This window comes from Saccopteryx bilineata, chromosome 10, assembly GCF_036850765.1.
Source record: "Saccopteryx bilineata isolate mSacBil1 chromosome 10, mSacBil1_pri_phased_curated, whole genome shotgun sequence".
In the NCBI taxonomy this organism is placed as follows: domain Eukaryota; kingdom Metazoa; phylum Chordata; class Mammalia; order Chiroptera; family Emballonuridae; genus Saccopteryx; species Saccopteryx bilineata.
This window is the reverse complement of record NC_089499.1, coordinates 10,639,413-10,657,480: the sequence shown is the minus strand read 5'-3', so window position 1 is coordinate 10,657,480 and position 18,068 is coordinate 10,639,413. Positions and strand designations below refer to the sequence as shown.

At 42.2% G+C, this 18,068-nt stretch overlaps 1 protein-coding gene across 3 annotated transcripts in view; it reads right to left on the bottom strand.

Annotated features, from left to right (window-relative positions):
• ANO10 (anoctamin 10) overlaps positions 1–15,156 on the bottom strand; it is a 130,466-nt gene extending 115,310 nt beyond the window's left edge. For 2 of the 3 annotated variants that reach the window (XM_066245359.1, XM_066245357.1), the window contains exons 1-4: positions 15,027–15,156; positions 8,019–8,171; positions 4,305–4,502; positions 3,207–3,341 (exon numbers count right to left, since the gene is read on the bottom strand). In XM_066245359.1, coding sequence (XP_066101456.1) covers positions 3,207–3,341; positions 4,305–4,502; positions 8,019–8,157 — 472 coding nt within the window. In that variant the 5' untranslated portion in view covers positions 8,158–8,171; positions 15,027–15,156. Of the gene's footprint in view, positions 1–3,206; positions 3,342–4,304; positions 4,503–8,018; positions 8,172–14,891; positions 14,980–15,026 lie in introns of those variants that run through there. The other variant, XM_066245358.1, reaches the window with a different exon arrangement.
• Between the last annotated feature and the right edge of the window lie 2,912 nt (positions 15,157–18,068).

Below are 18,068 nucleotides of genomic sequence, written 5' to 3'. Positions count from 1 at the left end.
CCGCATGCGGCTCTTTGGCCCCTGGAGTGTGGCTCTTCCACAAAATACCACGTGCGGGCGCTACCTCGATAAGGAATGTACCTACCTATATAGTTTAAGTTTAAAAAATTTGGCTCTCAAAAGAAATTTCAATCGTTATACTGTTGATATTTGGCTCTGTTGACTAATGAGTTTGCCGCCCACTGGTATGGTATTAGGCCAGGGTTCAACTTGATTCTTTTGCATGTGGATATCCAGTTTTTAGCACCATTTGTTGAAAGGACTGTCCTTTCCCCCATTGAATGGCTTTGGTCAAAATCATTTGACCATATTTGCAGGGTTTGTTTGGGGACTCTATTCTATTCCATTGGTCAATATGTGTGTTTGTATGCCAGTACCACATTGTTTTGACTATTGTGGCTTTGGAGTAAGTTTTGAAATCAAGAAGTTTTGTTCTTCTTTTTCAAGACTGTTTTGGCTATTTGAAGCACCATGAAATTCCATATGAATTCTAGAGTGGGTTTTTCTGTTTCTGTAGATGTCATTGAGATTTTGATAGGAATTGCATTAAATCTGCAGATTGTTTTGGGAAGTCTTTTTTTTTTTTTTTTTTCGATTTTTAACTTATTTTTAGAGAGAGAAGAAAGACAAAGGGTAGGGAAAGAGGCAGGAAGCATCAACCCCCATATGTGCCTTGACCGGGCAAGCTCAGGGTTTCAAACCAGTGATCTCAGCATTCCAGGGCGACACTGTATCCACTGTGCCACCACAGGTCAGGCTGTTTTGGGAAGTCCTGACATCTTAACAATATTAAGTTCCACAAACATGAAATGTGTTTGCGTTTCTCCTTTAATTTCACTTAGCACTGCTTTGTAATTTTAATTATATAAATCTTTTACCTCCTTAGTTAATTCCTAAGTATTTTATTCTTTGTGATGCTATTATAAATGGAATTGTTTTTATAATTACCTTTCCAAGTAGGTTATTGTTAGTGTATAGAAATGCAGCTGATATTTGTGTTAACTCCGTAGCCTGCTACTTTGCTGAGTTTTTATTAGCTCTGAGAGTTTTGTGCAAAATTTAGGGTTTTCTACATATAAGATAATACTAGTTGTGGAGAGATATAATTTTTCTTCCTTTATAATGGGATGACTTTTATTTCTTTTAATTCTTTAACTGAATTGCTCAGGCTAGAATTTTCAATATTATGTTGATTAGAAGTAGTGAAAGTGGACATCTTTGTCTTACTCCTGAACGTAGAGGTTAAGCTTTCAATCTTTCACTATTCAAGGTGATATTTGCTATGGGCTCTTCATACATGGACTTTATTATGTTGAGGTTGTCTCCTTCTATGCCTAGTTTGTTGAGTGTTTTTTATCATAAAAGTGTTAAATGCTGTCAAATGCTTTTTCTGCATCAACTGAGATGAGTATGTGTTTTTTTCTTTTATTTTATTAATGTGAAGCATTTGAAACATAGATTAAATTTCATACATTGAACCATCCTTGCATTCCAGAAATAAATCCCACTTGTTATGGTATATAATCCTTTTAATATGTTGCTGAATTGAATTTGATAGTATTTTGCTTAGTATTTTTGCATTAGTGTTCATACAGGGTACTGGTCTGTAGTTTTCTCTGGTTGTAGTGTTTTGTCTGGCTTTGTATCAAGGTAATGCCAGTCTCATAGAATGGGTTAATCTTATTCTTTCCTCTTCAATTTTTGGGGACAGTTTGAGAAGGATTCGTATTAGTTTTTTTGTTTTGTTTTGTTTTGTTTTTGTATTTTTCTGAAGCTGGAAACGGGGAGAGACAGTCAGACTCCCGCATGCGCCCGACCGGCATCCACCCGGCACGCTCACCAGGGGCGACGCTCTGCCCACCAGGGGGCGATGCTCTGCCCCTCAGGGTGTCGCTCTGCTGTGACCAGAGCCACTCTAGCGCCTGGGGCAGAGGCCAAGGAGCCATCCCCAGCACCCGGGCCATCTTTGCTCCAATGGAGCCTTGGCTGTGGGAGGGGAAGAGAGAAACAGAGAGGAAGGGGGGGGGTGGAGAAGTAAATGGGTGCTTCTCCTATGTGCCCTGGCCGGGAATTGAACCCGGGTCCCCCACACGCCAGGCCGACGCTCTACCGCTGAGCCAACCAGCCAGGGCCCGTATTAGTTTTTTAAATATTTGGTAAAATTCAGAGTGAAGGCATCAGGTCCAGGGTTTTTCTTTGTCAGAAAATTTTGGGTTACTGATTCAATCTTCTAAATAATTATAGGTCTATTCAATTTTCTATTTCTTCCTGATTTAGTCTTGGTAGATTTTGTGTTATATGTACTTTATCACAATGAGAGAGACACAGAGAGAGAGAGAGGATAGACTGAAGAGATAAAACATGCTTTGAACAAACCAGCTCTAAAACATAATTAGTGACAACTGGGAAAATTCAAGTATGAACCGGTTCTTGGGCATCTGTCCTCCTGGGTGAAGACTAGAAGGTAGTATTAAAGATATTAATACTTCAACAATACTTCAGTAATAATATAGCATTAAAGTATATAAAGTATTAAACTGACTGTTAAAAGGAAACCAGACTAGAGTACACAAAAGCTCACATGTTTAAAGTGTATATTAAGCAGTAAAAATACTCTGAGGCCTTGCTACTACCTAGGTTTGAGGAAAACTTGGAATTACACAGTGTAGTAATAAACACTTTCATCTGCAAACTAGTATTCTCATTCAAATAGAATTACGTAAGATCAAAAAGTGGCCAACTGCTGACTTTCATTCAGGTATTACCACCTTGTGACTCTTCCTAAGCCTTTCTGTGTTCACTTGTGTTCACCCAGTGAGATGAGATGGGAAAAGTGCTCCAGGAAATGACCAGGTCTCGGGTTTCTCTCCCCCACAGATTTTCATTATACTACAATGTTTGAGCATAAAGTAAACCCTGCTAATTTTAACTGAGTACAATGTGTATGTGTTCACACTGACTGACTGATGTGAGACCTCATAATAAGTAGCAAACCACGCAGAACAAATACATTGATCTAAAACATGCAATATAATGAAGCTCTAATGGCAAAAGATAGGCTTATGAAAAAATAAGTTATTATAAAGTTATGTAACTTTCTCAGTAAGAGGGAAAAAAATTAAGCTTCTGTAATGTGTTATTTATGGCCACTAAGAAAAATTGCATCAGAATGTGTATTCATGAAGCTGGTTGACATAATCACTTACATAATGATTTTCCTGGATACAACTTTGCCTGGGGGTAACCAGGGATCATTTTTTCATCTCTGGCTCTAAGATTTTCAAGTTCATGTTTGATAATGAACTGACATTCTGCCATTGTGAGAAAATCATCATTGTTATCTAAAATAAAACAAAAATTTCCAATTATTGTCTCAGTAATAGCCAAAATAAAGTTAGTAATATTCAAATAACCTGGGGCTATGGGAATGATATAAACAATAAATAATTAACATAAGAAGTAAGCAAAGCATAAAACTAGTAAATTTAACAGAACATAAAGCTCCTTAGATATTTTATAAGAATGAAAGTATTCTGTTATGCCTTTACATAATACAGTTCTAAAAACAATCACTGTACTAGTTAACGTATAATATGGTACCAACATCCAAATGGCAGACACTTGCTTGATCTCACTGATACCACTAAGCAGAAGCTGGTATCTTCCTTAGTCCTAACAGTATCTGTAACTAGGGTGGCGGAACTTTGCCTGTGCGGAAATGCTCCTTCAAACTCTAACATCCAGGTCATTCCCTTCTGGAGCTGAACATCCCTCCCATAAACAGGGAGAACAAAGTTTGGTAAGAAAACAGTGTTTTTTGACAGCCAAATCCTTTTCAGTGAGGTGAATTTCACCTTGACCATTTATTCACTAAGATTATTTAAAAATCCAGAACGAGTGAGTCTGAAGAAGAGTCTAACCACATCTTCTAACCCTCAACGCTACTGATTAGAATCAAGTCAAATATAAACTCCCATTCTGAAGTCATGGCCACCCTGGCTGGCTTTCTCTAGAAACTATGCTCTTCTGGAATACCCTTTGAGGCCAGAACAGAACCAATGACCTACCAGGAAATGGGGATTCCAGGATACCGACCTACTGCTGTGTTTCTTATTGTAACACTTTTCTATATGACTTCACCATTCTAAGAACTACAATTACTGTGGGCCATAGATTATATGGCCCACAGAGCCTCAAATATTTACCATCTGCCCTTTCCTGAAAAAGTTTGCTGACCCCTGATCTATTCATCAAAAACTCTGCTTTAACAAACTGCCTCTGAGAGAAACCGTCCCAGGACTCACCATCAAAGCCTTTGAAGTTGTGTCGGGTTCCATAGGTGAAGGCCCTCATGGCGTTGTCATTGCACTCCTTCACCAAGCCCACTGCCTCCGCCCCCAGCAGCAACCTGATGTTGGAGGCGCCAACAAGATACAAGTTCTGATTCTCCACGGTTTCTTTCTCATATTTATTTAACAGTGGTCTAAACAACAGCTGGGCACCTTCAAACACAAAAGATAAGCACAATCTTAGAAAGAGACAAACAAAAAAGTTTCAGAAATGAAAACCTTCTAAATATTATGTTTCTACTTTGGTAGAAAGAAAATAAGTTATATTAAGGTGACCAATCGTCCTCCTTTAGGGAGGACAGTCCTTCTTTTGTGAGCTCCATCCTCCCTAAAAAGTGTCCTCCTACATGTCTTCCTTTTTTCTTTTCATGTCCTCCTTTTTGATATTGGAAGACTAATCTGTAAACGTCCATATTTGATCAATGCAGTCGATCCATTGCGTGTGATATGATGTATTTGTATCTAAATGAATACTTTTTTCTTACAATTATTAAGAATTAATAGGCATGTAGGCATAATTACAATATAAAATATTATAAATATTTTTATTATACATTTATCATATTATAGTGTATTATTGTTACAATGAATAAAATGTTTCTTTTATTTACAATATTGTTTTCTTCAATTGATTTTTGTCTTCCTTTTCATGGTAAAAACGTTGGTCACCTTACTTATATTAACAATTTAAATCCATCTTACAAATAAATAGGAAGTATAAGTAAATTGGGGATGGAAGGTTCCCTACAGTTCTTTGAAATAAAAGCCCAAACTGGAAAATACAGTACGTGGCTTGCTAGCTACCCAAATTAGAAAATATGAGGCAAGATCCCAATATTTATTAGTTCTAGGTATAAATTTGCCCTATGTATGCAGGATAAGGATACAGTTTCTAATATAAAAGATGGCAGATCAAAATTTATGAAAATTAATTTGAAATAAAATATCCCAGTAAAAATGCCACAAATGTAACACAATTACATTGAACTATACAACAGATTGTATGAATGTTACCGAACAATGTAATTTTCATATGATTTTCCCATAAATGTCTACATTCAATTAGGTTCAAAAACAGTTTTATTAAGTAGGTTTCCAAATGTTAAGAGTGGATGTTAAGATTTGATCTTGTATATGTAATTGTTACTTAAAAGATTATGGTAAAAATAATTTTTTCTAGTTTTTTATTTCTACTTACATCAACTTTTTTTTTTTAGATAGAGGAACAAGAAGGGAGAGAGATGAGAAGCATCAACTCATAGTTGCAGCACCTTAGTTGTTAATTGATTGCTTTCTCATATGTGCCTTGACCAGGGGGCTTCAACCGAGCCAATGACCCCTTGCTCAAACTAGTGACCTTCAAGCCAGCAATCTTGGGCTCAAGTCAGCGACTATGGGGACATATCTATGATCCCACACTCAAGCTGGCAACCCCACACTCAGACTGGTGAACCTGTATTCAAGCTGGTGACCTTGGGGTTTCAAATCTGGGTCCCCAGCGTCCAGGATAGTGCTGACACTCTATCCACTGCACCACCACTGGTCAGGCTACCTCAAACTTTTTAAGGTATTTCTTTACTATTTACCTTCTAGAGAGGATTGACAGAAATTACAAAAATACTCATCAGATGGTAAGAGGATAATGAGAATAATTTATATTTCACTGACCAAATGGATTAATATATTAAGGTTAATGTATTATTTAGGTAATTTATAATAGAGGAATTAAAGACTTTAATTAAAAAATCAATGAGATACATTCAATTGAAAGAAAATAAAAACAGCTGGTTAATACAAAATCCTTAACCTTATTCATATTTAGATAAATGCAAAAATGACACCAATATGCTATTTGTCATGTCTCATACTGCATTTCAGTTTACAGTCAAATCTTTTTTTTTTTTTTTTTTTTTTCCATTTTTCTGAAGCTGGAAACAGGGAGAGACAGTCAGACAGACTCCCGCATGCGCCCGACCGGGATCCACCCGGCACGCCCACCAGGGGCGACGCTCTGCCCACCAGGGGGCGATGCTCCACCCGGCACGCCCACCAGAGGCTACACTCTGCCCACCAGGGGGCGATGCTCTGCCCATCCTGGGCGTCGCCATGTTGCAACCAGAGCCACTCTAGTGCCTGGGGCAGAGGCCACAGAGCCATCCCCAGCGCCCGGGCCATCTTTGCTCCAATGGAGCCTTGGCTGCAGGAGGGGAAGAGAGAGACAGAGAGGAAAGCGCGGCGGAGGGGTGGAGAAGCAAATGGGCGCTTCTCCTGTGTGCCCTGGCCAGGAATCGAACCCGGGTCCTCCGCACGCTAGGCCGACACTCTACCGCTGAGCCAACCAGCCAGGGACAGTCAAATCTTTTAAGTATTTCAGTCTATCTGGTGTCTGGAGACTTAGTGAAATTTTAGGTGTTGCTTCATGTAGTTTTATGAAGGGACTGCTCATGGAAAACGTCCTCCACCCCTATCTGGGCCCCTTTTGCTTGTCCTTCGGGAGAGGGCTGAGCTTGGCTTCTTCTAGAACGCCATCCCGTACCACCCCGAATGCATCACCAAGGATCACCCCTTCCTCTTCTTTACTTTTATAACAAGTATAAATATAATCCACTTCTAAGTACCATGAACTGCTTTACAACAGCTCTTTCATTAGCTCTTATTTTCTGTTACTTCAACTTCCAGAAACAGGCATTCAGTCCCCTTACCCTCAGAGTCACATACTTGCAGGCACTGTATTGATCTCTACCTTCGCACCATAAATGACACGCAGAGAACACTCGGGAAATACATGTTGATTCATTTGACAAATATTTACTGAGCACCTACAATGCACGGAGTGCTGTGCTGGGCACAGAGTTTAGAGCTGTAAACAAAATCACTCATGTTGCTTAAAAACTAATGGAGACTTACAGTCTAATGTTGATTTAAGACCTTCTTTCACACCCTAGATCTGTGATGGCGAACCTTTTTACAAAAACCGCCCACTTTTTTGCCTGACCAGGTGGTGGCACAGTGGATAGAGCGTTGGACTGGAATGCAGAGGACCCAGGTTCGAGACCCCAGGGTTGCCAGCTTGAGCACGGGTTCATCTGGCTTGAGCAAAAGCTCACCAGCTTGGACCCAAGGTCGCTGGCTCCAGCAAGGGGTCACTTGGTGTGCTGAAGGCACGTAGTCAAGGCACATATGAGAAAGCAATCAATGAACAACTAAGGTGTCGCAAGGAGAAACTGATGATTGATGCTTCTCATCTCTCTCCGTTCCTGTCTGTCTGTCCCTATCTATCCCTCTCACTGATTCTCTGTCTCTGTAAAAAACAAAAAAAAAATCCACCCACTTTTGCAGTGCTGGTCAACCCTGGTCCCTCCCACTCACTAGTGGGCATTCCAGCTTTCCTGGTGGGCGGTAGTGGAGCAACCAAATGGTGCCGAGATTGGCCCACCATGAAAGCTGGAACACCCACTAGTGGGCGGGAGGGACCAGGTTGACCAGCATTGCAAAAGTGGACAGTTTTTATAAAAAGGTTCGCCATCACGGCCCTAGATAAATAATAAAAACCAAAGAAACAAATATTAATTTAAGAAATATACCTTTGAAAAAACTGTAAGATATATCCGAAAATACATTTTTAGTCACTGAGCATGACTAAATCTGAGTGATATTTATTTTACTCACCTCCATCTTTCTTTTTAGTGATAATTCTGTTTTTCAGCCATTCCTTGGTTTCATCTTTGACATCCTGAGCAAGTTCTATGACTACCAAAGGCGTGAAAGAACTCTCACAAGTATCCAAAGCTGATAAGGTCACTTTCATCTTTGACAAACTTGCTGAAAAATAAAAAAAAATATATAAAAAAACAAAGAGGAGTTATCATGGAAAAGAGAAATACATAAACTGTATTTGTATTTTCTCTTATTTACATCTAACTCTGGCTTCCAAAATAAAGCAAAATTTCTCATGATCCAGATGGGTATATGACAGGCTCAACCAATGGTTCCAGCACGTGTGCACGAGGCAGGCCTTTTACGAAGCAGCTCAGAACACAGCAGCGTGGCATGGCATCCAGGTCAGGAAAGGTAACAGTGTCAAAGGCGCTTTCACACAAGAGGAATAAGAAAGTATTTACGAAGGATGTGACACCTGAACAAGATATAGGAGTTTGTCATACAGACAATGGATGCCATTCTAAGTCAAGGAAATAGTACTGACCTACAAAATAACGATGAAAAATAGCCAATAGACTCTGAGAAGTACAGGTGATTAGGTATGGCTGGAGTGTTATCTATGTGGGGGTGGGAGGGATGAGCTTGTATCTGACAAGGGCTCCTGATTACAGAGGAACTGGGCTTTGTCCAGTAAATACTGGGAGTCATGAATTTATTATGAGCGGGGAACCGACACAGTCCAATTTCACATTTCAGTACAGAGTTGATCTCTCGGCATCAGCTTTCGTTCCCACCTTCCCTACCTTGCTCAAGGATATATCACCTTTATCTCTGTCACCAAGCTTGTAAAGTAAGAGTCAACTTGGATACCCACCAAAGGTATCGGTCACTAAGGCCTAATGGCCTCCCTATAAAATGTTTCTCACGTGAATCTGTCTGGTCCAGGGATTCCCAACAGGGGTGATTTTCAGACTTTAAACTTAGTAGTAATTCTAACTCTGTACTTGGTATAAATTTTAATGACTCCAAAGGACAAGTACAGATCGATTCTTGGGAACGATCACAAAAAGAGTGACCAACACCACACTGCAGACCGTCTTCCTTCTCCAGGGGAAATCCTGATCAAATCCTGCAGCAAGCTGATCAACAAGTTCCACGTTGTCTGGCTCAGATTTAGAAGCGTTTGTTTTTCTCTCCCGGAGCATAAGTATTGTTTAAATCAATGTTACATTCAAATTATACTACAAATATATCAGGAACACAATTAAAGATAACAGCTCAATAAAAAGTCAGCCTGCTAGGCTCTATAAAGGAAACCTGATCAAAACAGGACCTACTGCTCCCCTCCAAACAGCCAATGATGTAGTAGGGAATTATACAGAATGAAAGAATAATAGACAGTAATTAGAGCTACAGAACTCAGAACACTTAACGCATAAGAGTTTTTAATCAAGAAAAGGGAAAAGCGGCACTACATGGGGCAATAACATGTATAAAACCAATGAAGCAAGAATCAGGACAGTGCAGAACAGTAAAACTGGTCTGACCAGAGCAGAGCAGCTACGTTTAGTAAGCTACAATACAACCATTTAAGGATCAGTGCTACAATTTGCATATGGCCAGTAAGGAGTCACGGTTTCTGAGCAGAGGGCTAACTAGCTATATGTCAGAGTGATATAATTAATTCCCAATTGGTAAATTTAGGGAACAAGAATACGGGTGATCTTCGTGATAGTCTTTCAATTCCCCTGAACTTCTGGAATGTTTCATTTAAAAAAAGTTGGAAAAAAGTGTTAACCTACCAGTAGAATATAAGATAAGCATCATCATCTTTTAAATGAAAATATCAAACACAACAGACATTAATTGCGTGCCTACTGTGGGCCATGCTTTGATAAGAGTTTGAAGGTACAAAACTAAGTAAGGTCTATCTATCTATGTCTTCCTTTTGAGGAGTTCCCAGTCTAATAACAGAAAGTTGTATGCATCAAATCGTTCTAACACGTGGGCTAAGTACATCAGCAATAACCTGAGGTGTAGGGCTGGCCTGCGGAGGGGGAATTTTCTGGAAGGGAGGGAGAAAACCAGACAGCCTTCAACTTGGAAAGATGAATGGATTGCTGCAGGGAACCTGACCTGGGGCATGGAGAGCATAACTGTGCGTGAACAAACAGCGAAGATGGAAAGACTGGTTAGGTGACGGGAACAATAAATTGTCCGGCAGGAGATATGTGGCCACGCATCAAAGGTCACAGTTTTTTACCACATATGCATTGCCTCCTGTAATAAAAGGCCCACCTTACTCATAATGACCAGGTCATAAAACAATCTTCCTGAGACACTAAAAGCCAGTTTCAGTTCTAAACATGTATATTAGCACTATTGAGAAATGCATAATAAATATTGGGTCGTAGATTTATTCTCAATTTGAAATACTATCTGCCTTTCATTACTCAAGGTACAACATTTTCTTTTCCACTAGAGCATTTTAACTGTGACCAATATGAATATTTTGTTCAAACTCCATCCAGAGAGAGAGATGACCCATAAGTGCTAGATACACTTGTGAGTATATATATATATTAAACTGGAAATGCAGCATTTGACAAATAAATTGAAATTTTAGTCATTCCATAGTTTTTTCTACAACATATATACACAATGTACTAACTCAAAAGAATATGATTTGAGAGAATAGATGCACTCCCCTATGATCACTGCAGACATACCTTAATAAGACTGCCAATACAGCCTGACCAGGCAGTGGCGCAGTGGATAGAGCATCGGATTGGGATGCGGAGGACCCAGGTTCGAGACCCCGAGGTCACCAGCTTGAGCATGGGCTCATCTGGTTTGAGCAAAAGCTCACCAGCTTGGACCCAAGGTCACTGGCTCAAGCAAGGGGTTACTCAGTCTGCTGAAGGCCCACGGTCAAGGCACATATGAGAAGACAATCAATGAACAATTAAGGTGTCGCAATGCGCAATGAAAAACTAATGATTGATGCTTCTCATCTCTCCGTTCCTGTCTGTCTGTCCCTGTCTATCCCTCACTCTGACTCTGTAAAATAAATAAATAAATAAATAAATAAAAGATTGCCAATACATTACAGACAAAAGTGTCTTGATATTTGATATACAAAGAGTTCTTACAATTCAACAATAAAACAAAATCTCAAGTCACAAAAGAGCAAGTGGCCAATACACATTTGAAAAGATGTTCAAATTTACTAATAAAAGAAATGCAGAAGTAATGACAAGATACTTTTCCCTTTTCAGATTTGTTGAACTTGAAAGATGGAGGGAACCCAATTTTGGCATAGGTGCAGAAAATCAGGCATTTATACACAACTGATGACAGAGGTGATTTGATACAACATTTGCGCCATCCATTGGGCCACAGTGTACTTACAGTCTGGGTTACCTAAGAGGCAGGAATCCTCTTACACCACCTGTGCTCTACGTCCTATCCCTGTAACTCTGAGCCCTCTGCTCAGGACTTCTGTCACCACACAGTAACACCTCTGGGGATGCCCTCGCTTAGGAGATCCCTGCCCCTCTCTCGGTGGGGCATGCAACAGGGTGCAGGTAAGGCAGACTCACACTCTGCAGTGTGCTGGCTAGCGGAATCCAGGCCTGCTCTAACTCTACTTCTCCCCAGGGAGGTGAATATCCTGTGTGAGATGACGGACCTAAGAAGCCCCATGGCAGCGTTGGCCGAAGCTGAGTTCTACAATCTACTCTTGTTTTTGTTTTTTTGTTTCTTTGTTTGTTTGTTTTTCATTTTTCCAAAACTGGAAACAGGGAGGCACACAGACTCCCGCATGTGCCCAACCAGGATCCACCCAGCACGTCCACCAGGGGGCGATGCTCTGCCCCTCTTGGGCATCGCTCTGTTGCATCCAGAGCCATTCTAGCACCTGAGGCAGAGGCCACAGAGCCATCCTCAGCGCCCGGGCCATCTTTGCTCCAATGGAGCCTCGGCTGTGGGAGGGGAAGAGAGGGACAGAGAGGAAGGAGAGGGGAAGCAGTGGAGAAGCAGATGGGCGCTTCTCCTGTGTGCCCTGGCCGGGAATCGAACCCGGGACTCCTGTATACCAGGCCAACACTCTACCACTGAGCCAACCGGCCAGGGCCTGCAATCTACTCTTACCAGAGGGTCTTAATGGGAGCTTGTTCTGCCATCATTACGCACACCAGACTACTACATGGGATCAAAACACCAGATGCGCACACATTAGGGCTTTAAGTGTGGGTACAGAAAAGGGCCTCTTGAGTTCAGTTGGGACCAATCTAAAAACAAGCATATTCAACATACACAGACGTCTTGGGCACTGGAGGGTAGAATGACTTCCGCTGCCACAGCCAATTTCCCCCTTTATCAAGACTGTCATCTAGAACAGCAGCCAGAATGAGAAGGCTCTGGGGCACAGGATCAGGAGATAGCCACCCCAAACTCTATTCCTCTTTATCATGTGAACTGCACGCAAGGCCAAAGAGAGATCACAAAGGAACTGGATTACTGGCTTCATGTAGCTTTACCATTAGCTCCTGGAATCATCTGGCTACATACAGTAAGAGGTAAATCCTGCCTGTGGTGGTTGAAACTCAGGGAGAGAAACACACTGTGAGTTCAACCATGGGGGCCCGGTGAGAGGAAGGGAGTGGTTTATGTGCATATTTATCAAGGAACAAGAACATTATAATAGAACCTTTACTCTCTTCCTGAGTATGGGTAAAGGGGGAAAAATCAGTGGAATTATCATAAATCAATAATAAAAAGAAAATGAACAGGCTGTCTTTAGAAATCAACTCAGGGAGAAACATGAAGTAAAATTACAAAATTACTCTCAAGTCATGAAGCAAAACAGAAACATGTCAGAGAGAGAAAAACTCAGGGCCACACTGGTCAAGCTGGAAGGTGAGCGGGATTTCCTCAGGAGGAAAGCTGTCATTTTCATGGCCAGGGCTAGAAGAGGGACAGGATTCCTCCAGAGACAACGTAGAGGTATCCTCTAAAACCTCTAATGGGCAGTTAATTTTGAGAGCAACTGCCAGACTCTCTCTCCTTGAGATGTAGGACAGCTGCTTCTCAGTTACAAGAGATAAGGGAGTGGAAAATCAGAAATGCACACACCCACCTCCCTAGAGTGTCTCAGGCACAGGGACAGTGACGGAAGCTGGTAAGGCCCATTCTCTGAGGAAAGTAATCTGGGAACCTGGTGCCCTCAGGACTCAACAGGAAGTCGTAGGAGAGATGAGACATGACACACTGAAGACAGCCTGGCCACAGCAGCCCAGGCCTGCCTGGACGCTGCACAAACTGACGGCCACCTCTGCACAGAGTTACACAACTGAGTCTTGCATGCAGTGACCAGAAAGGCGAGACAAGAATATGTCCTCCTCTTACTTATACATTCTGTCTACTGCTGTTACCCCTGGCACTACCACGATTTTGGTCATTTTGGCTGGATAATGTCTGAAAACCTAAAAACCTGGATGGAGCAACACTGTATCTCATCTCTAAACACATGAGTCGGCACACAGTTGCAACTCTAATATGTGACCAAAGAATCAATACAATGAACTACGTATTATACAATGATTTGAAAAGATATGTAAGGAGAATTTTTAATGATCCAGGAAAATGTTAAGTGAGGAAATAGGAAGATAAATACAAAGTAATATATAATATGATCCCCACTAAGTAATATGTATATTTAAATACACACACAAAAAAAATACAAAAAGAATTGGGAAGAATTGCACCAAAATGTGAATAGGGTTGGTGAAATGACAGGGGGTTTTCATTTTCACCTTATACATTTCTCTATCTTCAAAGTTTTCTACAATAAAAAAAAAAAAAAGTTTTACTGTTTGTTTTTTAAGTGCACACACTCTCTAATTTACCAGGCCTTTTCTATCCCTTTTCATTATTCTAGATCTTTTAAATGTCATTCTTTACCTGCAATTCAATGATTCTTTCAGCAGTAGCTGGTCATGGTATACTTTCCACAATTAATTCAAAACTGTGTATAATACTCACAGAACGTCCCTTAGAAAACATCTAGTCCTCTAGGTTACTGTGACTTTAAATGAAAAGTAGCTACCAGTTTAAAAAGATCTAGTTTTTTTAAACCCCACAGGACTAAATTTTTTTTAAATTACAACACAGGATTTAAGTGAATATACTACAACTGTTTTTGAGTCTGCATATACCTCAACTGTACTTTTAAAACCCAAGACCTTCATCCACTGTCTCATCTGTTCAAATAGGGTTTTGCAGAAGACAGCACACGCCAGTGCTGGCTCTGTGAAAGCACCAGGAAAATTAGAGCAGCAGGGCCCCATTCTACCCGTACTTCTCACGTGTCCCAAGCACTGCCCCTGACTTGCCTCTATTTCATATGTAGGATGTGTCCCAGTCAGAAGCCTGGAAACCCTATCACCCCGACGTAAGAGAGCGCATCATCCTGCAAGCTCGCCCCGGCCACGCGTTCTGAGATTCCCAAACTCTCCCTGGTCCCTGGACAGCCTGGGCAGCTCTGTGAAGTGGTCCTTCCCCCAAAACGCCATTCACTATGCTTGGCCGACTCCTCCATCCCACTCACGACCACCTTCCCCAAAGTTCTAAACCTCCCTCTCCCCTCGATAACCCTCCATCCTGAATCCACCAGCCCCGGATTTCGGCCTCACCACCTTTCTTTCATTCTATTACTCAACCCGCCACTCCCAGACTCATAACTGCCTCCCCAAAACTGAGTGGTCTCCAGCCCCCATCTGCAACCGCCACCCCCACACACACACCTTCACCCCCCCCTCCCAACCTGAACACCCCGTAATCCACTTCCCCATTCCCTGGATTGCCAGGGGCGGGAGGTACCCAGGGAGGAAGGGCGGCGGCCTGGAGGAGTCCCCGCAGGCGTCCCACCGCCTCCCGGTGTCCGGGGACAGGCAACCCGCTCGGTGCCCTAAGGAGAGCGAGGGGGGGGGGGGCCAGGTCCCCTCCCCCACTCACCAGCCGCAGTGGCGCTGCACGTCTTTGGGGGCGGACCCGAGAGCCGGCGACACCGGGAGGCCGGGCGAACGGACGCTCCAGATAAGGGGCGGACCGGGTCCTGCAGGGCGGGAACGGGCGTGGCGCAGCCTAGACACGGCGACGCGCAGGCGGGGGCGGGACCATGGTAGGAGAGGCGGGGTCTAGCGCAGTGTCGCCCCGAGGGGCGTAGGGACCCAGCAGTGTGTCGCTCCCGGCGGGGACTGGGTCGGCTCCGGGGAAATGAGAGAGTAGCCTAGCTGGGCCGTCGTGTGGCGTGGCAGCAGAGCCGGGAAAGGGAGAAGCGTGCCTTCTGGGCTGTCACTCTGAGTGGGGGCGGGACTACGGTGGGACTGGCAAGGCCTCGCTGGGCTGTCACTCCGAGAAGGGGCGGGACCACGGTGGGAGAGGAGAGGCCTCGCTGGGCTGTCACTCCGAAAGGGGGCGGGATCACGGTGGGAGAGGCGGGACCTTGCTGAACTGTCACTTTGAGTGGGGGCGGGCCCACAGTTATGGAGGCGGGGCCTCGCTGGGCTGTCGCACTTGGAGCGGGTAGGACCTAGTACAGCGGCCAGGAGAGGAATACTCCCCTTAACATTTTTCTCGTTTACATCTCTTACGGTCCAGAATTCAATTTTTTTGTCACTTTAAAATATAAAAACAAGTATCAGTTTATCTGTAACTCACTTTCAGGTGGTGAAACCCCAAATTCAAATTATTATTGAACCTCACATCCAATAAAGGCAAATTCCTCACAGTGGTCGGGTCTCCCAGCCCTGTCATTCCTATATCTCAGAAAACCTCTTCCACACGCCCCTTTTCTCCGTCCCAGCCACACGATGTCCCTGCTCTTCCTAGAACTCAGCTGACACCCTCCCACCTGCCACCTCGGAGTCTTTACCCTATCCAGTACCTCGGCATAGAAAGCTATTTGTTAATTACAGAGATGTTTACTTCCTCCCATTCCTCAAGAAAATTAAATCCCACCTTCTGGTTGAGGTCCTTTCTGACCATCGTATTTAATACCAGCTCTCCACCCCATCCCATCATCTACCTTACAAAATCTAAAAATAATCACAACTTTCCCTCCTTTCTGTGTTTCTGACATGAAGGAAATATTTCTTAATGTTTACTCAATAAGTAGATTGGCTTTGGATCTGAAATAAATGTATTTTATCATTAAGTAAGAATCCATGAATTCTTATTTTACTGAAAGTTTTTACTTATCAAGGATGAATGCTGAACTGTGTTATATGCCTTTGCATCATCTATGGAGATATTCATGTGGGAGGGGGGTTATTACAGTGAATTGTTAATAGGTTTCCTTGTTTAGCTTTTGTTCTAAAGGAACAGGGAGCCATTGAGGTATTCTGAGCAGATGAGTGACATTATCTAATTCTCACCTTAACGGGATCATTCAGACTCCTGTGCTGAGAACACACAGAGGAGGCACGGGGCTGGAAGTCGACTACTGCAGCAATGGAGGAGAGATGGACTGTAACAGGGTGGGAGCAGGAAAGTGGTGAGAAGCAGATTCTAGAAGTATTCTGAGGGTAGGGTTCATTGATGACATACTGGATGTAAACTATGAGAGACAGACAGGAGTCAAGAAATAGCATTGCCATTAACTGAGACAGGGAAGACTGGGGGGGGGGAGTAGTAGATTTGGAGGAAAGTCAGGAATCCTGTGCTGAACGCACTGAGTTTGAGGTGCCTTTTGGAAATGCAGGTTGGAATATAAGCCTGTGGCATTCAGGAGAGAGGTCACAGCTAACAGTATGAATTTTCAAGTTATCAGCACAGAGATGGTACTTGAAACTATGAGACTGGATGGGTTCACCAGAGATGTGTGTGCAGTTAGAGAAGAGAAGAGGACCAAAGACTGAGCCCTAGTCCTGAGATCCAACAGTAAGAGTTGGAGGTAGGAGGGAAAAAAAGGCAAAGGAGCTTCGTAAGGACTGACCAGTGAGAAGGGAGGTAAACCAAGAAAGTAGGAAAGGGTGGGGATTGTCTTAGAAGCAAGTGAAGAATGTGAATTAAGAAGAAGTTGTGCTGCGATTTGATGATAGGTCAAGTCGTAAGAACTGTAAACATAATACGACAGCACTAAGGTGAACATGTTTGGACTATCAATTATTATAAACATGTCTAAATCGCTTGCATATAAGCTAAGGTGTTCAAATTGGATGAATTTAAACTCAGCTCTATACTCTATGTAAGAGACTACCTAGAACAAAATAAAGTCTTAAAATAAAAGAATTGGCAAAGGCATACCAGGCAATATAAACACAAAGCAAAGATCATGATCTTAGTAAGGTTGGATTTAGAGCAAAAAGCATTAACCAAGGAGCACGGGGGTTGGGGGGGGCGTCACAGTTTAAAACACTTAAGTGTAGAATTAACCATGAAATAGCATCCTTATGAATATATATGCACAGTATGGTATTGGTATAAAAACAGATACACAGATCAATGGAACAGAATAGAGAGCCCAGAAATAAACCCACAGATATATGGATAATTCATTTATGGTAAAGGAGTCAAGAAAATACAATGGGGAAAGGACAGTCTCTTCGAAAAATGGTGCTGGTAAAACTGAACAACCATATACCAAAGAATGAAACTAGACCACTGTCTTGCACCACACATAAAAATTAACTAAAAATGGATTAAAGACTTAAATGTAAGACTTGAAACCACAAAATTCCTAGACGAAAATATAGGTGGTAAGCTCCTGAATTTCGGTCGTAGTGATTTCTGGTTTTTTTGATATGCTCTAAAAGCAAGGGAAACAAAAGCAAAAATAAACACATGGGATTATATCAAACTCAAAAGCTTCAGCACAATGAAGGAAACTATCAACAAAATGAAAAGGCAACCTCCTAAATGGGAGAAGATATTTGCAAATGAATACCTAAAATGTATAAAGGACTGACAAACTCAACAACAAATAAAAACAACCTGATTATAAAATGGGCAGAAGATCTGCATAGACATTTTTCCAAAGGAGACGTACAAATAGCC